The 26,825-nt window shown below is 33.4% G+C and overlaps 1 protein-coding gene across 14 annotated transcripts in view; it reads right to left on the minus strand.

Annotated features, from left to right (window-relative positions):
• Positions 1-26,825, minus strand: part of SSBP2 (single stranded DNA binding protein 2) — a 326,082-nt gene that overhangs the window by 84,585 nt on the left and 214,672 nt on the right. For 9 of the 14 annotated variants that reach the window (XM_063706649.1, XM_063706653.1, XM_063706651.1 and 6 more), the window contains exon 5: positions 8,215-8,304. The exons of the other annotated variants lie outside the window; for them this stretch is intronic. In XM_063706649.1, the coding sequence (XP_063562719.1) occupies positions 8,215-8,304 (90 nt within the window). The remainder of the gene's footprint in view (positions 1-8,214; positions 8,305-26,825) is intronic. 14 annotated transcript variants of the gene reach the window in all.

Genomic DNA, 26,825 nt, shown 5'->3' on the forward strand with positions numbered 1-26,825 from the left:
TCTATTCCCCCTAAATATGTAATTAATAGTATATTTAAATGCCTGTTCCTTATCTTTAATTCCCCAAAGAATGTGGAGCATTTTTGTTTCTGTAACCAATACTAAAATAAAAACTAAATTAAATTGTGTTATAAATAGCCTTTGCATATTTACAATTTCCTCTCTATATAAATTTTTTTTATCAAGAAATGTCGATAAAAACTACAGCACTCGGAAGAATTTTCAATAATATTTTCAAAAGAAAAACTATAATTTCAAATGATCTGAACAACAGCTAAGCTCTTATCTCAGATGTGATTTTAAACTATGATGCTTTATTGTTTCATACTAAATGTGTTGGACATCTTTGGCTTGCAGGAGTAGCATGAAAAGTGAAAGGAAAACCAAATACTGGTCTAGAATGACCAGCCTAAATTTCTCCTAAATACTCAGTTTGGCTAACAAATAAACGACAAAAAATTGGATTTCTAATAGGAAAGTGTTTCATTTGATTCTAACTGGAAAACCCAAGTAAAGACTCTGAATACCTGACACTCCCTTCTTTGCTCTCTGTCCATCCAGTTACTGCTGTAGGGTCTTTAGTTGCCTGAATTGCAATTTTTAAACAAGCTTACTTAGTTATTCAAGCTGAGCAGTTTTAATTTGTTCTAATAGTTGAGGCCAGAAAAACTATTACCACAACTGCAGGACAGCATTATCAAAGCCAGCAGCTGTTAGGCACCTTTGTTTTTTTAGTTGCTTTTATCTTTATAACAGGGAAAGATCTGTTCTATTTTCAACATTTAGAATCTCTGTTCTTTAAAGATACAAAATTATATTTTTAAGAAAATTAAACTTAATTTTTATTTCTTGAGGTTTGATAAATAAGCCAACTTCCTCACCTCCACTATCTAAATCCTAGGTGTATTTAATTCTGAGAAATACTATTTCTAATGTCTGAATTTTTTTAAACTATATATATTAATGCTGTTAGATATTCTAGTCTAATAAATTAATTCTACTTCAGAGTTTCAGTACCCTACTCATTCAAACTAAGAAGAATATAACAAGTAATCTTTTGGTTCATTTGTCTAAGATCTAAGATGGTATTTATAACTTCCTGAGAGGGAAAGGGAGTTTCTCCTGGCTTAGAGTACTTTCTGAGACTAATTTCTGAAACAACCATAGTCAAGAAAGATAAGAGGAAAGGCAAACCACTGGAAGTGAAGGTAATTCCAAGACTAATAACAGAAGGAAATTGAGAGGGCATGTAGATTATTTAACTATATGTATATAAACGGCTGGATTTAGGAAGTCTGAATAGGAATAGCAGAGTAGATGAATATAGATACTAAGGTATCTTCAAAATGCAGAATTTATTTCCAGAAATAAACATCTATCTCCCAAAAACATTTAACCAGGACTTATAAAACCATATATTATTGGTTTTGCTTTTTAGTTTTGAGTGTCATATTAAATAATTATTTTTCTCATTTTTGATTTTTTCTTTTAAAATATCAAAAATATTATACACTTTGAGCTTTTAGTCCTTGTTGCTTTATGAATGTTGTTTATATTGAGCCTTCCTTAGTCAATAACACCACCATGGAGAAAAGAGGAAATTTCTTACTATTTTTTTTTTCTTATTGTGTTATTACTATGTCAAAGCATTAGGTCAGCTTGCTACAGTGCAGCCTTGCTAAAAATAGAAAGTCTGGAAAAAGGCCCTGAACAAGTGGAGCCATCTGCAAACTACCACTAGATGGCAAGGCAGGTTTACCACTACCAATCTTAGGCCTGCAAACCAAATGTGACTTAAAACCTGCTGTCACATATTTTCTACTGTATCAGAGTTTCATTCTACTTAGATTTTAAAATATGAATGATCACCTTGGTCTGAAACTAAATTACTTGGTATCCTTTATCATTAACATGTATTTATAATCTTATCCACGTCAAAGTCTTAAATTTACAACCCAACATCAACATATTATCAGTTTTCAACAGTTTCATCTAATAAAACTAAAGATCTAGTGACTAAAATATAGTAAATATATCAAGATAAAAATCAAAATACATGATAAAAGAAAACGAAGGTCTATATAGAGTTCAAAATTAGATATTAACAGGTATATCCCAGATTAGTTACAGAATCAAAGATATTATCCACATTAGCACCTATTAAAAGATTACGTTGTGTTTTTATATAAAGGATATGAATGTATTTGGTTAATAGAGTGATAAGGAAGTTATAGTTTCCTTCTTAAAAGCTTTCTTGTGGTAAAGAACATAAAGTAGGAAAAAGCATTTTTACCCTTCTCGATATTTTTTTGGTTAAAATAAGAAACGTCCATTGCATTAATGTTCTATAAGTTATAGAAATTCACAAGAGAAGCTTCCTTGTTACTTACTCATCCATAAAATTACAGAACTTTACAAGGTAACAGAGTTAATAATCTAATTTTTTAAACAAAAGAATTAGTACTTTTGTTTTATTTAGTGCATTTTATTAGTAGTAAATTATTTTGATCATTATACATAAGTGAGAAGAAAATCCACTTGGTCTAAGGAATGCTGCTGCCTATTTATATTGCAGGAATCAAAGTCCTTTGCCTGTCCTTTTGTATGAATGCTACAAGAATCAATAAATAGCATATCGATGCTTTTAATACATTACTCAAATTTCTTAGCATACAATGAAATCTTTGAATAAGACAGAGATATAAAAGAGTAAAACTCAGTTCTGGGTACCTACAATGGATGTGTATTCACACCATATCAAGATACTGTACTTTATTCTACAAAAACTGCCAAACTTTTAGTTAGATCAATGGCCATGTCTACTCTCTTCCCTCTGGATCCCAAGCAGCAAGACTTCCCAATTTAAGAAAGCTGCTCTAAAGTCATTCATCAGTTCCATGGTGTCACTCTGAGGACTTATAGGGTTTCTTATACAAATTACTCATTTGAAAACAGACTCCAAGTAAATAACTACATGTCATACTTTAAATGGCTTTATTTTATTAAATTTATACCTCCTTTTGCATGTCCGACTAGTCTTACTGATTTTACTTGATTGGTTTCCTGCTCAGCAACAGAGGCTCTCTCATTTCAATAAAAACACCAAAGTTTAAGTATGAACAATGTCACAAATAGAAAGACACTAAAGACTGCCTTCCAGAATGGATTTATTAAGTGTACGAAGTTACATCATAATTATTTATTTTAGACTTTAATTCATTGCTATTTTTCAAATGTAGTTGTTATGTATTCACAAGTTCAGAGTTTGTGATCATTCTACTTGGTAATGAATTTAAGTCTATACTTATCATGGAAGAGGCAGCTTGTTCTGTAACATAAACAGGAAAAAAAGGAGTATGTTTGTCTATTTAGGAGAAATGTTTCAATGTATTTTTTAGAGTATGATCACAAAGTAAGTAGAGCTCAGAAATACTTAGGCGGGGACTTCATTTGCTAATTATAAATTATTCTTCTTTACTTTTACTTATTCACTAATTCTAATAGGCTAAATTCTTTTTCGGTCTAGTCCATTCAAGCTATCTCCAAATAAGCTTTGCATTTACTAAGAATATAAGTTTAAAATATTATCATTATCTAAAAGTCAAAGGCAATAGGAGGTAACCACCCTTCAGAATTTAGTAGCTGCAACCAGGAGAGGCTGGAAAAACTATTTAGCACCCTTTTGACTAAGTCTCTTTTGAACCAGGACTTCCCCTAATATCCAAGTCTGGCTTTTTGGAGAATCTGAGTCTTTATCCTAGCCAGCCTTCTGGGCCTTGTTACTTTAAGGAGCCACATCAGCTCTTTTCCAGTTGCTTCCATTCCTCCTTGCCTTGTACTGAACTAATAATCAGGATTGTGCCTGATCTTGGGTATTAGAGTTTATGAACTGTGAACTGATACTCCAACACAGGTTCTCCAGATTTGGATCATTCTTGAAGGTCAACATCTCTTTGGAACTAGATTAGAAACTGGGGTGTGAACTTGAATTATGATTGTCTGCTGCTATTTCTACCCATGGAAGGCAGCTACTCCTCATTAACTATATGTATTTTGACATTATGACCAGAATCACACTAGTTCAGTAACTGCAGGAAACCAGTGCTGATATTTAGGACACACTTGAGTCATTTGATCACATCATTATATGTACCAAAAGATAATAATATGTCTTTTTTAAATTTTTGGTACTTTGAGTTTTTTAATATTTTAGGGAGTCATTTATAGGGAGACATATTTAAATGTTGAATAGGGGAAAAAAGTACTTGGGATTAGTTGAAATAGTCTGCCTAGATAAACAGAAATGACTTGTGTATCAAATTCAAATATATCTGAAAGTTTTTCAACCTCCTGTCTTTCATTACTCAGATAAAGACACTAAACTTATCCAGAGACCCGAAGTAGAAATCTCAGAATCATCCTTGATTCTTCTCTTTCTCTTCTACCTTAACTTTGGTTATTTAAGGCCTATCAAACATAACTATGAACTGTTTATTCCTTTCTAATTCTACTGCCACTGATCTTGAATCAGTTCAGAAAGTCTCTTCCTTGAGCTGCTATCATAGCCAACCTACTAACACTGCATCTGTAATGGGTTCTTCTTTTGTTCATCTTTTAAATATTAGTGTTTTTTGTAGTTCAGTTGTATATTCTCTTACCCTCTCATTCTGTACTTTCTCCCTGGACAATTCATCTACCCCTGTGGATTCAAGTACCCTTAATATGATATGGCCCTGCAATTTTTATCTCTAGTTTAGATTACTGTCCTAGACCTCAAACCTAGGACAGGTCTATCAGCTTAACAGATATGTCTAATTGGAGGACTCATGGGAACCTCATCTGTCCCACCTCAAACCTATTCCCCATTTTGCGTTCTCTAGCTTAGAAAATGGTACCTACATCTGCCCAGATTAGAGCCAGAAACTAGAATTATTATCCTTGAATTCCCTTATTTTGCAATATCCTGCATTTATTTCTGTCTCTCAAATATACTTCTTATCTCCCCATACTTACCATCCCACTATCTTAGTTAAGGCCACCATTAAATGTTACTTGGAGTAGGCTGGGCACAGTGGCTCACGCTTGTAATCCCAGCACTTTGGGAGGCCAAGGCGGGCAGATAATGAGGTCAGGAGTTCAAGACCAGTCTGACCAACAGGGGGAAACCCCGTCTCTACTAAAAATACAAAAATTAGCCGGGCGTGGTGGCGCATGCCTGTAATCCCAGCTACTCAGGAGGCTGTGGCAGGAGACTCGATTGAACCCAGAAGGTGGAGGTTGCGGTGAGCCGAGATCACGCCACTGCACTCAGCCTGGGCAACAACAGCGAAACTCCATCTCAAAAAAAAAAAAAAAAAAAATTCACTTGGAGTACTGTAAAAGACTCCTAAATTCTTTCCCTATCTTCAGACTTGTTCCTCTGCAATTCTGACTACACAATGGAGCTGGAGTGATTTTTCTAAAAATGCAAATATGAACATGTCTGTCTCCTGCTTAAAATCCTCTAGTAGTTTAGTACTGCCTTTAGGATCAAGTTCAAACTCTACTAACCTACAAGGCCCCTGCAGTCCCTCTCAAGCTTCATCACCAGCTACTCTCCCTTTAGCTAATTAAGCTCCAGTTTTTCTTGGTCTCTCTCTCTCCTTTTCCCTCTGGATCTCTGTAAATTATTTTCCCTCTTCCTAGAAATTTCTTCCCCTCTCTTCCTTTGCCTAAGTCATAACTCATCCTTAAATGCCAAATTGGATTTCATTTACTATTTTGACAATACTTTCCTAACTATGCATCTCCCAAGATTCGGTTTGGTGGCCTTCTGATTTGCTCTAAGAGCACTCTACAGCCATTTTCTTTCTATGCTGTAATGGCCTCTTCTCTCATTCATCACACTGTAGGGCTTCTTGAGGGCAGGGATTTTGTATACAACTCTCTCACAGGTGCCTACCAGAGCCTGAATCCACCGTTTAGTATGAATTCAGGTCATTGCCCTTCCTAAAGATCTCTGATGGCTCCTACTGAATACTCAGGTTCTTAACATGTGCCATGCTAGAGCATATCTTTTCAATTTTATGTCTTGGAACTCCTGCCTACCGTCCCTGCTACCTTCTGTATGTATTACTCTGAACACCTCTGCACAGATCATTTTGATGCAGTCACACTTTTGTTTATACTATTCTGACTTTCTGAAATGTAATTCCTCTGCTTATTTTGGTGGACAATGTTTTCCAATCTACTCTTATCTCCAACTCAGGCAGATTTAATGGCTCTCTCATCCAGGTCATCACAGAACTTTAAACTTTACTCTGTTACAACACATATTTCACTGTATTATAATTATTTATTTTTAATAATGCCTCACGGGCTATACAATAAGCTTCAGGAAGGTACACACTACACCTGCTAGTTTTTAGATGCCTACTACAGTGCCTGACATATAGTAGTACTCAAATATTTATCACATTGGAAAAACTAAAAGCTAACGGTTTCAATTACTCTTACCGAGACTTTGAGATAAAAGATAGGCAAACGGAGAACAGTTCATTCTACAAAATGTGGAAATGAAAAATATATGGATTTATACATCTTGGCTTAACCCTAGAATGAAAGAATCTGGCTTCCTCCCCAACCTGCTCCCTCTTTTAAAAGTGCCTCTTAGAGACTTTCAGTAACTCTCAAATACATATTTTTCTGATTTACTCTGTTAACTTCTACCCATCTTTGGCAAGAGAAAGAAGGGAATGAGGAAAAAAATAAAATGAACTGGAAATATTTCATGAATAACAATCAACTACGAGGCTTAAAAGATAAATTCAGTGGCAGAAGTCCAGACTACTTTGATTTGAATTCAAGCCCTGTAACTTTCTGACTTTGTGCAAATCACTTAGCTACCAATGCCTTGGTTTCTCTATCTGTACAGTGGGAATGATAATAATACATATTTTACATCTAGGGATATTGTGAGGATTAGAGTTTATATATGTAAAGCATTTAGAACGAAGCATGGCATGTAGTTAGCAGTTGTTAAGTGTAAGCTTTTATTTTCAATATCTTAAATGCTGGTGGTTTAATTAATAATCAAGAGTTACAGTCTATTCCTAGATTATAAGATAGGGCCCCCATGACAGAATGTGACTCTAAGAAGACTTTTCTAGACTACTTGGGTATTAATACAGAGTAGCTGAACAAATAAGCATGTCCTAAAGGACTAGAGTTGGATCTCTGCTTTAATTAAGACCTTTTATTCAATTGATACAGTTTGGAAAATTATTTATAATTTTATTTCTTTATTTTCACATTTATAAGTACATTGATGACCCTGCAATGATGGTGTGAATTTGAATTAGCTAACAAATGATTATGAAGAACTCTGAAAATACAAAATGGAAGTGACAAATTAGTTTATAAGTACCTAATGTAATTCATTAACAATACAGCATATTACCTTAGGTCCTGTAATGCCTTTCGACTCTAGTTCTTAGCTCCTAAGTTCTTAATTTTCTTAAAGGGTATTATAAAATTAACTATAATTAATTTAAAAATGAATTTCGGAATTTATGTTGGTTTGAGTTAGAAAACTGTCAGATTTAAGAAGTGGATGCTGTGAAATTTTAAAAAGTTAAATACTGTATTGTCATTGTAAAATTGTTATCATCATTGCTAAAATAAGTGGTCTTGTTGAAATTTAAGAATACTCACATGTATTTGAAATCTGATCTTAAAATGTTATATAATATTAATAAAAATTCCAGCTTAAAAGCCCCAAAGATAATTCTCAAACATATTTTGATATAGCCTGTAATTCTTGATAAATTAATAAATTATAATTTAGTTAATTTTGAAATTACAGCCAAATCTTAATCATCTTGTCTATGCTTGTATAGTTAATATCCATCTCTTTCCAGAACCTCATATTTAGTCTGTTCTCCCACAAAATATTTACCACAGTTAATTTAATGGGCTAATTTGTATTTCTCAATTCCTTTTCTTTCTTAATTGAGCAACAAAATGACTAAGTAAATAAATACATAATCTAATAACAAATAAAACATAAGAAGAAAGGGATATAATAGATAACCCGTCTGAATAATCAAGAGTTGGCTACACATTATTGTTTACCTTAAAAATTAAAATAGCCTTATCTTCCTCCTTCGTATCTTTAATAAAATCAAACAGGAGTTCCTATGCCTTAACATTCCTAGTCAGAGTTTCTCTGAGTACCTGAAAGAACCCTGGTGGTACAGGACCTACTGGCATGCCATCTCCTGGGGGAATGTTTCCTAGCACTGGACTGGGAGCTGCTGCAGCACTCTGCAAAGAATAAAGGAGAAACAAACCTATATCATTACAGAGAAGGCACAAAACCAAAGACTAATGATAATAGATTGCAGGACGGGATGCTCTTTCATGCCTGGGAACAAATACTGGTAATTTTCCCCATCCTAGAAGTAAACTGAGATACAACAGTTTAGTATATGACTGGTTAAATTAGTTGGTTTTAACAAATCTCTTTAAACTTTGTGAAGTCAAAGAACTTAAATAATGTGGTATATTTTGATGATATAGTAAATGCAAATAGTACTATGACAAAATAATAAAAGCTTTAGTAAATGCTTTATTTTAAGGCACAGGCATCTGAAATGGCAACAGCAAAAACAAACAGGTGAATAAATAGGTAAAAAGTTTGAAGATGGTGGGGTGGATTGTAGGAGTTGACAAAAATAATTCTCCCTTTTTTTTTTAAGATTATGCTTTTATGTCATAAACAAGTATAATTAAATTTCCTGCCTATAGGTGGCAACACTCACATTATTCACTTTCTGATATACTGTAACTGGTAGCCAAAGTATATAGGGTGGTGAGGACAAAAAAGTAAATAAGGGATTGAATAGGAGAAATAAATTTGATTTGGAGAGAATAGTCTCATACAAATTATGAAAAAAAAACAAATTGAAAAACTCAAACTCTACTTCACTTGCAAATTATTTCATGGAATCCTGGTATTTTATAAAATAGGAGTATGAAAAACTTTGGGTTGGACTCTTTGTAATAAAATCAACATTATAGATTTAATACTTACATAGGGAAGTTATACATACAACTGTTCTACAATCATAGATTTCATCCCTCAACCTGATTATATTACAAATACTAAAAACAGTCAAGAAGGGATCAGAAATATGCTGAAGATAGATCAGTTTGAATTGAACAGTTCTGCTATGATGAGAAATCAAAGTAACTCTTGTATCTAGTGTATCTGTTGCACTATCTTCACCTATATTTCAGTGTATTCATTCATGCGTTAATATTCCATTATAAGATGTAAAATCTCAGTATGTTTGTAGCACACATTTCCCAGTATATAAATTGTTAAAAAAAAACTAAATATGTTTATTTTATAGTACTGACAGTTGTTAATAATTAAGGCCAATGATTTTAGTATTTCCTGAGGAAGTCTAGATTTAAATGTGATTATCTGAAATGTTGCTTACCTATGAATGTCAAAATGTTAAACTTCTGATAAGGCATATGAATATAAAAGAAGAAACAGTATTTCTTAGATTTTAAGATGAAACATGGATCTATTATTCTAAGAAAAACCATGCAATTTCAATTAGTGCACATTAATGGAATACCTACCATTTGTCAGTTATTGCTCTATTGAGCTTTATATAGCAACATTCATGTTTTAAAAAGAGAAGCAAATTGCTTTTTTTCATTTTAACTAAACTTGCGTAAAATTTTAATACAACAATGTTACAGTAAGAAGAAAAAATATCATCAAACACAACCTCTTTTAGTTTAAATAAATACGATTACATCCAGATCTAGGAAGAAAGATTTGATCTATATCTTTATGGCTGAAATTACTGTCATGTAGAAGTTGGTCTTAGTATGAAAAGCTAGACATAGCCTATCACTATTGTTCTAATTAACTGCAGAATAGAAAATTGTATAACAATAAAAAGACATATTAAAAAAGACAAATTTGGAAATCACACTCACCTGTACTTTCAAATGTATACTGTAACACTGAGCATATGTACAAAGTGACAAAACAGAATTTACTGAATTACTAAAACTTTTTAGTGTAGTTCAGAGATATAATTTCTCCCTCAATTCCAGTTGCCTAAGAAGTATACAAAATATGTTTTTTTCTCTATTCAAAGGAATAGGCATTTGTATTCATTTGTAGCTGAACTAAAATTCAACAGGTAAGGATGCTGGTAAAGAAACATGTAAAATTCACAGTTAAATATTTGACTAATTGCTTATTTTTTTTTCTTTTTTGGCAGACTACATTGTTTAAAGTATATCATATGCTAGGTTGGTAGGGTTTTCTTCAAAGTTCTTAATTATATATGTTTCCTGGGTTTTTTTTCTTGCTATTACGTAAAAGCAAAACAAAATAAATCATTTGATGAAGATTTAAGCAAGTTAAACCTTTAAAATGGCTTCTGAATTTTAATCTTATGCTTTAAATTTATTTAATAAATTCAATAAGAATACTGAATTTATTCGCTCTTCTTACATATAGTCAAGCAAGGATTTTTAAGTTTTGTAATATAGTAGTTAATGTAATAGGAAAAAAAATCTTTGCCCTCATAAAGCCAGCATTCTACTGAGGGAAGAAAGACAATGAGTAAAACAAACAAAATATATTTATCCATGATCTAAGAAGAAAAAAGGACGGGGAATAGAGAATTCCCAGTAAAATAGGCAAGGATTGTAATTTTAAATAGGATAGTCAAGCAATCAACAAATCAAACAAATGAATGAATCCAGTTACAGTGACTACTAACTGATTTCCCTTCCTACATTTCAAGATGTGCCACATTTTTACAGTTTGTACCTATTCCTTCAAAGTGGCACAATAATTTTGTGGAAGTTCCTCTTTCTTAATATTCATACTTTAGGCACAACAAGAGAAGTGTCTTGAAAATAAAGATTTTTATAGCTAGATGATTCATTGTATCCAGCATGAGTTATCTGACGTGACAGTAACTTCTAGCCTTGACCTAAAGACACAAAGTGAAGTGTGCTGAATGCTGGTAATTATCCAGTATACCCAGTATAAAGCACTAGTCCACAGCATTTCAGCCCAAACTTCACTTTGTGGACCACACTTTTTAGCTAAATTATCCATTCACTCTGCTGCGATTTATTGGCAAAAGATAATTCCCTCTCTACTGTATTACACGGACTCAGCTTAGGGTACCATTTGGTACCCTATGCTGATCATTAACATATACTGATAATAAACGCTATAGAGGTACACTAAATGGTGCTCTCAGCATTGTAAAAGAGTATATTTCTCAAACTGCCTAACCTGCTAATTTATATACAGTAGCAAATAAATAATGCAAGCTTTGAAACTGTAAGGTAAATAAGAAGTTTTTGGAATTAGAAATTTATTTAGATGGGAGAAGTACCACATTTCTTCGGTTATGTTGCTGAAATTTCTGAGACTTCTCTCAAGCCAACTTCCAAAACTCATGAGTCAAATTTATCCATGATCCACAGAAAGTTGTTGTTGGGCCTGAACCATAAAGCATGTATTATTACTCTATGATGTTGTGACAAAATCACAAAAGGAGAGCAAATAGTTTAATTATAGTTAAGAACTACTAGAAAGCATTAGTTTCACTGAATTTATGTGAATTCCCATTGGAGTAGCATAGAAAATCCTTTACTATATAATATATCCACGACTATTTAGGGTTGAGTTTTCATTATAGCTCTCTCTTAAAAGAGAAAAACATACAAATAATATGGGTTTACAATATTTCCTCCAACTAAACTGAATATATAAGACTTCAGTGCAGATATAACAATATTATCATTAAAAGTTGTTTTGTTTCTTCTAACAGATCAATTTGCATGCTTTTATCATGCACTGCCAGATAATGTATTTTCTAACTGCTCTTGAAGCATTTACTTAGCCATCTGTCCTAAATTTCAAGTTTTTTTTTTTTTTTTTGGAGAGTGACAACTTTATTTTTTATTTCTTTTTCATTTTCCCAAAATACAAATATAATTTTACTGACTTTTTATAAATCCAATATTTTAAATTTGGTGTTCTCAAATCAATTAAAGTATGGAACAATTATTTGTTTTCTCAAGGAAATATTAAAATGAACTTATAGAGTTACCATGATATCTTTCTTCATGTTCTATGTACTTACATTTTGTTCAGTTTGTGTGGTCATCTTCTCTGGAACTTTTTGAACTTATATCATCCTACCCTCTAAGAAAGCATGAGTCAATATGTTTATGTTATTTATTTCATCATTTCCCATTTCCCCATTTCTCTGAAATGCTATTATATGACTGATTTTTAAAAATATTTTATTCTAATTCCCTATTTTCTGAATTTCAAGAACAGAGAAATATACTCCTATTTTATATTTTTCTCCTGTTAAATAAAAACTTGAAATAAAAGTTAAAAACCTTCTTATTTTTAAATTTAGTTATTATCACTGTTGGTCTCTGGTAGGGAAAAAAAGTTGTATATACTCTGTATGAAAGTTTCAAAGCAACAGGCATTAAATACAAATTTGTTTAAAACTAAAATTAGGATGCAATTTATTACTAAACACAATTAGCATTTATCAAGATTCTACACACTGAATAACTAACAATTTATTTACTAAGAATGCTAGAGAACTGTTTGCCTAATTATACAGTGAAGAATCAAGACAGTCTATATTTGGTAAAATAGGAAAAATAATTTTATGTGTATGAAAAGTATTTTAAGTATATGAAGATAATAATAGAGAAATTAAAATAGTGCTATGATTATTAGAAACTGGAAAGGGGATTAAAGGGAAGGGTGAGTAGGAAGAGGCTGAGCAGGGGATTATAGATTTTCCTTATTTAGCCATCTGTACTCTTTTTAAGATGCTATGGTACGAATGTGTCCCCTCCAAAATTCAGGTGTTGCCAGTGTGATAGTATTAAGAGGCGGGCCCTTTAGGAGGTGAGTAGGTCTTGAGGGTTCCTCCCTTGAGAATGGTATTACACGTCCTTATAAAAGGGTTTGCTTGATGGAAGGAGTTTATTGTAGCTTTCCCTCTGCCATGTGAGGATGCTGCAAGAAAGCCCTCACCAGGCCCAGATGCTGGTGCCTTAATCTTGGACTTTCCTGCCTCCAGAACTATAAGAAATAAATTTATGTTCTTTATAAACTACTCAGTCTCGGATATTCTGTTATAGCAGCACAGAATGAACTAAGACATAAGCCATCTGTAGGTACTTGATGAGAAACACTTAAAATAATGATAGTAGGTATCTTATGTTGGCAACTTTAGTGTAAAGCACAGCAAAATATTTTGGCTATTGGTTGAGGACATATTATTTATCATACTAAAAAATCATCCTTTGCCTAATACTATAAAAAACAATTTTCAAAGAAATCAGGAATAAGAAAATATGCTTTTTGCCTTTTCATTTTTTGAGTAGTATTATTTAGTGTTTCTTTTGGGAAGCATGATACAAGTAATCACATATTGATAGTTTTCTTAAATCTTCATTGTATTTCTGAGATAAGTCATGCTTGATCATCATGCATGATGCATTTAATAGGCTACTGAATTATATTTGGTAATATTTTATGTAGGAGTTTTACATCTCTATTCTCAATGAGATGGGTCTAGAATGTCCTTTGATGTATTATATTTTTCAAGCTTGAGCATCAGGATTATTCTACCTTTTCAAAAGGAATTGATGGCAAATTGTTTTTTATAATGCTCTGAAGAAGTTTATATAATATGGTATTTATCTACTTATTGAAAGTTAAAAGACACAGCAGTAAAGCAGTAAAACTGCCTTAGACAAAGGCAATGTTGGAAAGAATTATTATCTTTTCATATTTTCTACTTCTCTTTTCTTCAATTTGGTTCATTTACATTTTCTCAGAACACTTCATGTCACTGAAATATTTAGTTTTATCCATATATACACTACTTTTACATAATTTATAAAGGTCCACTGTAGCAGGTGTGAGAGACACTGCTAAGTAGACCACAAAAATATGTTTTTCCTTTCTTCTACCAGCCAGGCACATGGCATCCCAGCTGTATTACATTTCTCAGTCCCCTGTGTTCTCACCAAAAATCAGGTTCTTACTGATGGAATATGAGCAGAAGAGACACATGTCACTTCCAGAACATTGGTCTTAAGATCTTGTTTGTAATGCTCCCTCCTTTCTTTCTCCTCCTATTGTCTGGAACACAAATGTTTCAGAGATCTAATTTCTGCCATGCAGACCAAAAAAAAAGGATGCCTTATACAATGGCAGAGCACCTGCTAGTTTCAATCTCTGGATGACTTCGTGGAGCAGAGTCTGCCCGCCTGCCCTGGACTGTCTTTCTGAATTGTAGGCCCCCAGAGATGATGATTTATTTTCTCTCTCTTAAACTGAATTAGCATTCTCATCATCTTTGCCAGGAATTGGTCTATTAATTTACTTTTTTTCTGTTTCATTAACATGTTTACTTCTTTTTAACAAATTATTTGCATTCTCCAGCCTTTTAAAGGTTTTATTTATTTTCAAACATCTTAATTAAATTAGTAGCTATTTTCCGCCCTTTTTTTTTTTTTTGAGATGGAGTCTCACTCTGTTGCCCAGGCTGGAGTGCAGTGGTGCTGTCTTGGCTCACTGTAACCTCTGCCTCCTAGGTTCAAGTAATTCTCCTGTCTCGACCTCCCAATTAGCTGGGACTACAGGCACCTGCCGCCACGCCCAGCTATTTTTTGTATTTTTAGTAGAGACAGGGTTTCACCATGTTGGCCAGGCTGGTCTCAAACTCCTGACCTCAAGTGATCCACCCACCTTAGCCTCCCAAAGTGCTGGGATTATAGGCGTGAGCCACCACGCCTGGTCTATTTTCCCCTCTTTTTAAAATCCAAAGAATATAAAACTACAAATTTGGCTCTGAATCTACCCTTGGTTGCATCTGCAAAGTTTGACATTGGTGTTCACAATTTTTTTCTTAAGCCATCTAATGATTATAATTTATTTGCCAGTTATTGAATGCAACTGGCAATGAATATTACAGTAATTCAATGATTTACGAAAAAAATGAGAATACCAATATCAAGTTTGCAGATGTAATAAAAGATACGCTTTAATTCACAAATAGTTGGAGGTTTTATTTTTTAATTTGTTTTTTCTAGTTTTCCAATTGTGGCCAGGTAAGATGTATTATACAATTTTTGTATTTAGAAATTTATTGAACAATTTTTTTGTGGTCTAATCAATGATTGTTATAATTTCCCATGGATACTTAGTAAATATCCTTATTCTCTGTCTACACTTTAATCTATTGGTTTAATATCTTCATATTGTCTCTAATTTTTGTCCCTTGCTCTTTCAAATATATATACAATGCCCACACTGTTGTCAGTCCATTTCTCCTTGTGCCTCTACCAATGTTTGCCTTACATATTTTAATTCTGTGTTCGTTAGCACAATGTTTATCTTTACTGTGGATTCTATCCTTTATTAAGTCACTTTCTTTTTCATGTTTAGTAATCACTGCCTTGAATCTATTTTGTCCAAAATTAATATTGCAAGCTCAGCTTTCCTTTTGTGTTTGCATAATAAATCATCTCCCATCCATTTATTTTTAAAGTTTATGGCTATATTTTATTTAACTGTTTTACTTGTTAGTAGAAAAGTTTCTAAAATGCATCTAATGAGATGTCCTTTAAAATCAGAAAAAAAACTTTCTTTATCCTAAGCTTTAAAGGTATTAAAGTTAAGACAAACAATATTGTTTGCCTTTACCTATGGAAAATGAAGAAGCTAGCTTATTTTACCTATTCTACATCTCCCTCTTCCATGTCCCAATCCTTATTATAAACATCTGGTGTTTTAGACATACATTTTTGTTTTTATCATCTCTTCTTCAGTAATAATTTTTGACCTGAACCTTCAATTTTGTAACCATACTCTTAGCATCCAAAATAATGACTTCAATTTTATCTATTTTTTTAATAACATAACTTCACTATGCTTGAGTTTTAATTTTTATACATTTCTTAGTTTAACAGAGAGTAAATGGATATTGTTTTCCAAATCCTTATATATAGGAAATGTCTTTGATGACACTCATCAAAACTATAGTTAACTACTGTTGTCTAGTATTTAGTGGTACAGAGAAGTCTGATACCACCTTGATTTTTGTTCCTTGGGATATCATCTGTTTTTATCTTCTAAAGATTTGAAGGACATTTTCCTGATACTTTTAATTCTCAGATGTTTCAATTCTATATCTAGGTATTGGTCTCTTTAAATTACTTGCCTGGAATAATGTGAACCTTTCCAATGTTTGTACTTAGTTTCTTTTTTGTTGTAATGTTGGAAAGTTGGGGAAAATCTTTTTAGTTAATAGGTGTAAAGCAAAGATCTGGTAAACCTCACAAGGGTCATTTTTTGCAAATGTTATTAACAACTAGATAAACAGTTGCAATGTTATTGATGACTGGGGAAATATGCTTAAGAATCTTGCCAGAAGGATTTTTACAGTTTATTGGTATCATGGGAAACTAGTACACTTGTAGAAATCACATTACATGTATATATCACGTGCTATAAAAATATTAATAAATTTGACTAAGTGACCCTTCTTTTCCGAAACTATCCAAATATAAATTCTGAACTATGAGAAAAACAGTATACATAAAATGTGTTCTGTGGTATATTTACAGTAAGAAATATTCAAAGTAACCCAAAAATTCAGCAGTAATATAATGCTTAAATTGCAGTACATCTAAATTATGGAACATGATTCAACCATTAAAAACAATGCTTACAAATGGCATTATTTGAGAAATGTGGGAACCCGTTGGTGATATAATGCCATGTGAAGCACACCAAATACAGAATTGAGTGTAACATAATTTTAGTTATGCAAATGATAAAAGGTAACATATAAAAGACTGTAGGTGAATAAATAGTATTAGCTTAGAGTAACGTACCTGAGTGATTTTTTAAAATACAATTTTTATAAACTTTCTGGAATGTCTTATTTCTAACATAAATGAAAATGATTGTTTACTCACACACACACAAACCCAGTTTTGTCAATAGCTAGAAAATATGACCACATATTAAGTTTACTTCAAATAAACCTAATCCCTAAAATTTAAGGTTAAATAAAATGCAGATATTTCTAACTTTAAAATAATTCATTTCAATAAAATAAGATTTGAAGCATTTTAATTTTCAGACTATGAAGAACAAGTTTTTCTATTTTGGAAAGTTAGGTACTAGAAATAACCTAGAAATCATTTACATTATTCCTGGGCATTTGTTTGCACAGGGACACAAATTTATTTTTAGCACCACGTACTCTACCCTGGGCCACCTCACTTAGTCACCCACTCACAGTCTGGAGAACCAGTATCATTCACTGTGCTACTTTTTTTGGTCTGTTTTTCAATCACAAAAATATTTTACATGTTATTTTCACAAAGAATCCACAGAATAGTATTCAATCCTTTAGGCTTCCAAAAGAGCAAGAGAGACCCAGAAATAACATCAAAAACAAAATCAAATAAACAAAACCAAAATATTCCACAAAGAAGTAGATCCTTAGCATCTAAAAACAGATACAGGGCCAAAGAGTTGGTGATCTAAATATTATAGCTGGTATTTGCCATGCAAATGAAAAAAAGAGTGCTGTGACTGGCTGGTGATTTCTACAAAAGGTGAACTTTTCATATGGAAGCCATGAAACATGGGAAGTCTGATAGGTAACAAGGGAGAAGCAACCACTCTTGCCAAATAAATGTTTTATGTGCAAGAGAAATGCAAAAGGACTCTGATAAAAACAATTAAAATTTCATTAAAAGTATTAAAATACTTTAGGAGGTGGCCTTTGATTTTTCACTGTTAATTTTCAGAATAAGCAGCCATGCTTAATGGTGCAGAAACTGGGCTTCTTGCATTCTGTATTTAGCTTAACCAGAAAAGGTAGATAACAAGAAAGAGTGTAACATAAGCAATTTGTTTCGAGAAAAAAATCTCTGGGTGATACATTCACATTTGTACGTGCATCCCAAATAGTAGGTGCCTTCTATGTGCCTGAGGCTAAGACGTACTGATTATTACACAAAAGTCACAATTTAGTGCAATTACCTCTCAAAATGAGTTATTAAAAAAGTTAAATAGCATATAAAACTTTCTGTTGAAAAATGAAATATCATTGAGATATTTTAGCATTCATGTTATATGTTCAGCTCTCAAGAAGCATTTATTGTCTTCGTATGAATTTCAGAGGTTGGGTAAATTTTTACTAGAGCAATAAATCAGCGTTACAGCCACATGGTCAAACTCTAGGTGTATATGTGAGCTTTTCCATTAAATATACTCCCTACCGCCAACACACAGACAAATAACATTTAGCCAAATACTTAATAAAATAACCTTAAAGAGCATTTCAAAATACCATAGTTTAAAGAGAAACACAAGGAAAAGGTGTTAGAAATATTAACATTGTCTCCGCTTTCACAAGTTGTAAACCATTATATATTCTGGTCATTCCCTACTTTCTCCTTTTTGACCTAAAAGATGGAAGCCTTTGTCTCTTTCCAATAAATGATTTAATTCATTGTAAAAATCCCAGGGCTTCTATTTGAGAGTCTAGGTACAGTTCTTACTATTCTTACTAACACCTAGTAAGATAAACTGGATAATTATAGTCATCCCTTAGGAAAAACTTTTTTCCCCTCTGTGGTAGGCAGAATGGCCCCTCAAAGATATCTATGTCCTAATCCCCAGAGCCTGTGAACGTGGGGCTTCTAAATCCCGTAAGCCTGTGAAGCTTAGGGCACCCCTCACTGATTCCTACAACTACAAGAAACTGAATTTTGCCCACAACTTAAATAAGCTTGAAAGTGAATTCTTCTCAGAGCCTTTAGGTAAGAGTCTGGCAGGCCCACACCTTAATTTCAACCTTGTGAAACTTGGAACAAAGAAATCAGCCCAGCAATCCCAGACTTCTGACCTACAAAACTGTGAGATAATAAACTCGTTGTTTTAAGCTGCTAAATTTGTGGTAGTTTGCTATGGCAGCAATTGAAAACTAATATTCTCCCACTCCTGCTCCTAAATGACTATTTCATTTTGGATAATATTTTTTCATGAGGTATCTAGAAACTAGTAAACTACGGATCCTAAAACGTTACTGTACTTGGCCTATTGCAGTATGTACTTGCTAATTCTATCATTTTGGTTAAAGCAATTCTTCTTCTGGTTAAAAATAAATTCCATGTTTTACAAAGCTAAGTGTTGTGGTTCCCCTGGTCTCATAGTTCTTTTAGTGGCTTTGAATTGTGCCTTGTGTGAATAGTTTTTTCCCTTCCACAGTTAAGAGGAGGGAAGCACAGGGAGGGGAAGAAGAATGGCACACACTGCATCTTTTCTTCGGCTATTTTGCCAGCCAGGCCTCTAACTCTGCCTTCCTCTCATTCACAAAGGAATGGCCCTTTAATTGTTGACAAGGTCCCACCAATTCCATCTAGACTGTAGTGAAGCTAGTTCCAATGGCAGGGAAAACATAAATACAACTGAAACCATAATTTAGGATTCACCATTCATATCAACTTGCTGATGGTCTCTATTTTGACCTTGTACTCTGATTCAAAGTAATTAGGATCTAGTTTTAATCCTTGTGCCAGAAGAGAGTTCATTTCTTTCTTCTATTTGCTAGATTCCCTGACTTGGTTCCCATCCAACTGGATCTGAATGTCTCAAGAGACTAGAGCTCACATTTTTAAAAAAAACTTTTAGGTTCAGGGGTACATGTCCAGGTTTGCTATATAGGTAATTTCATGTCACAGGGGTTTGTTGTACAAATTATTTCATCACTCAGGTACTAAGCCTAGTATCCAGTAGTTATTTTTTCTGATCATCTCCCTCCTCCCACCCTCCATCCTCGAGGAGGCCCCAGTGTCTGTTGTTCCCCTCTTTGTGTCCACATCTTTTAATCATTTAGCACCCACTTATAACTGAGAACATGTGGCATTTGATTTTCCGTTCCTGCATTAGTTTGCTAAGGATAATGGTCTTCAGTAGAGCTAACATTCTTGAGAGTTCTTTCCTCATATTAATTCTAAGGGACTGTATCTGCCACTGGACTTCCATGTCCACTGCTGAGTCTGCACTACCTGCAGTTGGAGTCCCTTGATATCAACAGTTAGTTCAACTGCCTAGATCACCACTCATTTTTTTATTGCCATCTACTCCTGGTGCATAGTTTTTCCTACCTGTAAAGCATTCCCACTGTTCATTTTATACCATCCTAATGGTGACTACTTGCATGTACCTCTGCCTATTACCTGTACCAGTCTATAAGCTCTCCAAGGCAGATCTACTTCCTGCCAATGGTCTGCTGTGGGACCTCTCTCATCTGCTTCCTCTATCATCCTAGAATGGCCCTGTCTTAGAATCCAAAGCACACTTGTTCTGATTGCATAAGCACAGCACTTCTATTTAAGAAGTTCTTTAAAACGTCTTTGTCACAGAACAGATGACAATCATGGAGGTAGAGCTTTGCATCAATAGCATGAATCATTGTAATTTTAGTTTGTGTGTTGATTTTTCCAGGAAGAAGGTCATCACTACATACTCATCTTCTAAAAATATCATATCCCATATACGTCAGTAAAAAGTTTACACAAAAAAGCACATCTCCTCTGAAAGAACTTAAAATTTCTGGTTAAGCATATTTAAAATTTGTTTCATTGTTTCACCTTTTTCTTTTGAAATTTACAAAAATTAAACTCATAAGAAGAAACTTAAAGTCAAACAATTCAGTTATTTTCCCTTAACACTATTGTTAGCACAGATCTGAAACAGTATGCATCTAATATAACATATTTCAAAAACTTCTTAAATTTTATCTAGAACAAATTGTTAAATATTGTTTCACCCAAAATTTTAAATTATTTCACTATCTCATAGTTTTTACTATTTTAGGGTGATATGCCTTCACATACTGCAGTACATTCTTTTGGATATTCTCAAAATAATAAACTTTCATCCTGAAAGAGTTAGTTTATTTTTTTGGAAGCAGACAAAATTGATTTGGTATAGTGTTATGAAATACTGAGTAATAAGACTGGATAACATATTTTGAAGTAAAAAATTTAAATATGACAGTTGTTCATATAAAATGGCTTTGAATTTCAAAAATCATAGCATTAAAAATGATATAATTGAGATGTTATAGGTCTTTATATATTATGAAATCAACCTTTTGAATTCATTATTTTCATTAATTAATGCAAGCTTTTTAATTCAACAAATATTTGCACCTACTATAGATGTGACATTGTGCTCAGCAGACCTTTGTTCTTCTTCTCAGGAGCTTATAATCTTGGAGGTGAAAAAGACAATGACATATATATATTTACCAGTGTGATAAAAATTAGAAAAGGGAAAAATAAGGTGTCCTTTAGAGAGTTAAAAAAGGTTTCCTCAAAGTAACAAATATTCTTCAGGCTGAGACCTGAAGAATTAGTCATAAGGAGGCCAAAAAACCAGACAAACCAACCAACAAAAAACAAAAAAACAAAGAAAGAAAAAGTAAGGCAACAGAATTAAAAGTATTACAAATTAAAAGAATTAAAAAGTAAAGAGCATAGGGTGGGGAGGGTAGGGACAGAGTACAAGATATATTAAGAAAAGTCAACATGGCTGAATCACAGGGATTTCAAAGCGTGGCCTGAGATGATTTTATCATAGGATCAATATGAAGTTATCAAAAAGTTTTGAGAAAGTAAGCACATGATTATTACATGTAATATTTTTAAATAGATAACTCTGGTAGCTCTTTGAGAAAATGAAATAGACAAGAGATAAAGCAAGAGAAGATGCCTTCTGGAACAGCACAAGTGAAAAGTGGAGGAACTTGGGCAGTGGTGGAGAAGAAATGCAGATGGACTCAAAATGTATTTCAAAGTAAAAACTGCCAGGATTCGATGAAGGCCAATCAAAAGGGGGTTAGGAAGCAGGATTATCATGGATGGCTTCTGGATTTCTAGCATAAGCACTGCAGTAGTGCAATGAAATACAGGTAACAGGATATCAATCAAGTTTGAGGGAAGGAGTGAAAGACAGGCATGGGAGAAGCATAAGTTAATTTAGAATATGTAAAACATTCAGCGAGAATATTTACTAATAACTATTTTTAGAAGGTATTTCCAGAAAGGAAATTTCACACCCCCTAATTTGTTTAGTAGGTTTATTGACTTTGAGTGTTAAATTAATGTGTTCTAATGAGAACACATGGACACAGGGAGGGGAACATCACACACTGGGGCCTGTCAGAGGGTGGGGGACAAGGGGAGGAAGAGCATTAGGACAAATACCTAATGCATGCAGGGCTTAAAACCTAAATGATGGGTTGGTAAGTGCAGCAAACCACCATGGCACATGTATACTTATGTAACAAACCTACGCGTTCTACGTGTGTATCCCAGAACTTAAGTGTAAAAAAAAAAAAAAAAAAAAAAAAGTGTTCTAATTTAAGTCCCTCTTTTATATATTTTTTCTGTATTACAGAAAAAACAATTGACTACAATCTTAGGTGTGTAATTACAGCATCACCATTAGTAAACTATGAATAAGAATGTATGGTTTCTGTAACTCTTGCATAAATTCTATTGTGTTACCTACCATATTATATTGAGATTTTGTTTTCAGTCCGAAAATAACACTAAAGGGACAGGCCTGCTTTCTTCCTTTGTATATGTAGTGCTTAGCAGTGCCTGACATGAAATCAGTAGAAGCTGGCTGAACTTAATATATTATGATGATATGTTTTGTTTCTGGCTAAAATAAATGGTATGTCATTTGTAGAATTAATAAGTATCTTAAATCTAAGGTAGCTTGTGCTATTTTATGTCAAGTAAGTGTATCAAGTTCTCAGAAGACAAAGTGACAGAAGTCAATGTAGTTGATACTTGCTTCACTATTTTCTAAACAGGCTTGGATAGTCTTAAAGGACATTAAAGTACAATAAATTACACAACCTTTATGTTAACTAACATTCAATGTTAAGTGATGAACATGAATCAATAGTGCTATTAAATATGAAATGTCAACTGTTTTTAGTATCATTTCATCCGAATAGTAATTTGACTACTGTAACATGCGCACATAATTCATTTTCAAGATCAAGTCCTAATATATGGTTGCCAATCACACATACCCATTAAGTTAACATGGTTTTAAACATCATTTTGAAAATGGAGCCATAAAATAATCATTTATTTCATTGTGAAACCACTACTGATGAGTACTTAACTAGATAAGATTAGATGCACTGTTTAACAAAATAAAATTTAAGGCAAAAGGCATTAGTAGATACAAAGAAGGTCTTTACTCAATAATGAAAGGAACAATTTACAAGCAAGTTATAACAATCTTTAATCCATACAGCAATATAACTTCAAAATTCATCAAGCAAAACTGACAAAATTGCAAAGAGAAATGAACAAATCAATAATCACAGTGAGAGATTAGGAGACCTCCTAGAAACTGATTTATTAAATAGACTAAAAATCAGATTTTCCCACAATTCATTTAATGGACACTTATAAAACCCTGTATTCACAAATTAAAAATACATATTCTTTTCAAGCACTCTTTTAACCTGAGACTTGGCAAGTGCCAAGTTGAGTGTAGTGGAATGTAAGATACTATTTCTAAGTTTTTGGTAGTACTGAAAAAGAAAGAAATTATTATTTAACACTGTCAGGTAATATGTAGAATCAAGTATAATACAGAGTAGTAAAAACACAGCTATGGGGTAAAATCATCATATGATGGCCTTTCTGACTCCTTAAATTGCATTAAGTGGAAAGTAAAGAGAAATATCTCTGAAGGAAATAAACAACATTCTGGTTGGAGGCGAAGTTATCATAAGTTGTAGTACATTTCATTGCCTTGGTAAAAATATTACATATTCTTTCTATGTTTGTGAGAAACTTGCATATTTATGCCTAAGCAGAGGCACTGCCACCTATCCTCCACACACTAACACCTTGATGTAGCTCAGGTCAGTTAAGTTGGTCATGAGGGCAGGCTCAACCGTCTTCATATTACCTGGGAGACTAGTGCTCTACTAAAGGCATAGATAGGTCAGAACACAGCTTATTGTAAATGGTAGAGAATTCACAGAAAGGGGAAAACAACCACACATTGGTTTAATTTCATGGGAGACAGTCTTGGTTAAGCCACATCTTGAAGAAAAGTTAAAGTGATGTAAAGGAATAAAAAACAATTCAGATTAGAAGAACAACATAGATATGCACAAAGGAAGCAATGATTTTGGAACTACAGAAGAAAGGAAACTGTTCTCTTCTGGGTAATGTGGGGAAAGTAGAGTTGGATTCATGATATGAGCCCAATTACTGGGAATTGAATACTATGACATATTTGATTCAATGAGTGATAGAGAATTATTACATCTTTCCAAGACATGAATCAACTCAATAACATGATGATAGTGATATTTCTCTGGCAGTAAAAAGAAGAGGAATAAGGGAAAACTGAAGGCAGAGAAACCAGCATTTAAAATGATGCAGACTGCCAGGTTAGGAAGAAAAGTAGACAGTAGAGATAGCGATACAGAGAAATGAAGGCAAATAGAACAGAAGGTAAGAGAAATGATCAAGCCGGGTTTCAGACAATGTAACATTATGGTTTTCAAAAAAACAGAGGAAGAATAAGGATCCTGTGTGACATCGGTCAGTTACTGAAACTCTACAATGGTTCCTCCTTCAGATAATGTGTATATTAATAGCACCTGCCTTATAGAGTTGCTGGGGGATTAAACGAGTTAATACAGATAAAGCAATTAGAACAATATCTACCACAAAGTAAGGTATCAATAAATATTGGCTATTATTTTCATTACTTAGTTGAATTTGAGTTGATACACAATTATAGGTATTTTAGAGACCAGTGAGAAACATACAACTGAAACATAGATGAAAAGACAAGGCTGGATAAATATCTTTGGTATTTTTGCCATCCTTGCCCACTGCCACTGTCAAAATCAAGTTTTTTCATCATCTTGTTGATGATTGTTACACAACCCCATTTGTTTTTTTTCCTGTTTCTTCTCCCTCAGGTCTATCTTTTAGGCTGCCAACAGTTATCTTTTCATAAGCATAAATGTATTCAAATCACTTCTTCAAGTGAAAACTTTAAAACAAATGAAGATACCTCATTTCCTATAGGAGAAAACACAAACTATTCAGAATAGTATAGTGTACATATTATAATCTTTTGAGTGTTTTTCTCTCCTTTGAGTCAATGAAGTTCTCAAGTGAAAGAGCTGTGCCTTATTACTACTGGAATCTCTTGCACCTAGGTGCACAGTAGCTGTTATAAATGCATTCACTGAAAGCTGTATAAACATACAGAATCATAATTTTATGGTGCCAAAAACTTGCAAAAAGTAGGTTTTCAAAAAAGAATTTTGAGGACGTAAAGCAAACAAGTTTAGAAGTCAAGAAAGAATATAATTTCAGACTGTGCATGGTGGCTCATGCCTGTAATTTGGCAATTTGGGAGGCCCAGGTGGGAGGACTGCTTGCATCCAGCTCAGTCTCGGAAACATAGTAAGACCCTATTTCTACAAAACCAAACCAAAACCAAAACCAAAACAAAACAAAACAAAAATTAGCTAGGCATGGTGGTGCATGCCTATAGTCCCAGCTACTAGGAAGGCTGAGGTGGGTGAATCACTTGAGCCCAGGAGGTCAAGACTGCAGTGAGCCATGACTGCACTCAGCCTGAGTGGCAGAGTAAGACCCTGTCTGGAAAAAAAAAAAAAAAAAAAAGAAAGAGGATAATTTCAACTGGAAGATTAAAAATCTTGAATGATACACTGATCAAAAATTTTTACAGAGGAAAAGATACTGAATTTCAGTTAAACTAAAAAAAATCAATTGTGGGCTTATATACCAGACACTGGCAGAATATAAATAAATAAGATTATAGTCCTAACGCAATTAATATAGAGTGGGAACTGTATACAAACTAATAAGAAGAGAGATTCACAAGAAGCCCATCCTGGAAGTTTTAAGAATGCTTCTTGGAAATTATTATTCTACAGCTTAGTGTTTAAGGTAAGAATTTATCAGGCAAAAATGGAATGCTTATTGTGAGGCTTCAGTGTGGAAGCTAGATTACAATATATGAAGAATAAAGTAGGCTGCAAGGACACAGAGGAAATGGCTGTAGACCAATCATTTTAAAATGCTAGGTAAGAAAGACAGTAAAGAAATCAAAAGGTAGTTAAAATGAACAAGACAGTAAAGTGGAGGTTTTGTCCAGATTTGGAAAGAGTGCAAGAGAAAGATAAATTAGGAGATCAGGGTCCCTAAGAAACATGAAATTCTAAGGCTAGAGCAAGAGGTATGCTAGGAAAGGAAGAGGGCACCTCTTCTGGAACAGTAAGGAGGATGAGATTATCACCACCTACTGGAGAAGAAAGCAGAAATGAGTTGAGGTGAAAGCAGTGTATCCATGCATCTCATTCCAAATGTTCTCAGTTTTCTCTGTCAAGAGATATGAAGTTATCAGCTGTTATTGAGAGGAAATGGAATAGAGAGCATTTGGAAAGAAGATATTTGAAACAGATGCATGAAAAGTTATCAACTGATCAGTGAAGAGCAGTACTGTCAAGGCATATACAGAGCCAAGTTTATGTTGGAAATGTACACCTAAAAGGAAAAAGTTTATTTGATGAAAAAAATGTTCCTTAGTATGGAGGAGGAAGTGATCATAGATAAAAAGGCCAGATGTG

Source organism: Gorilla gorilla, chromosome 4 (assembly GCF_029281585.2).
Source record: "Gorilla gorilla gorilla isolate KB3781 chromosome 4, NHGRI_mGorGor1-v2.1_pri, whole genome shotgun sequence".
NCBI lineage: Eukaryota > Metazoa > Chordata > Mammalia > Primates > Hominidae > Gorilla > Gorilla gorilla.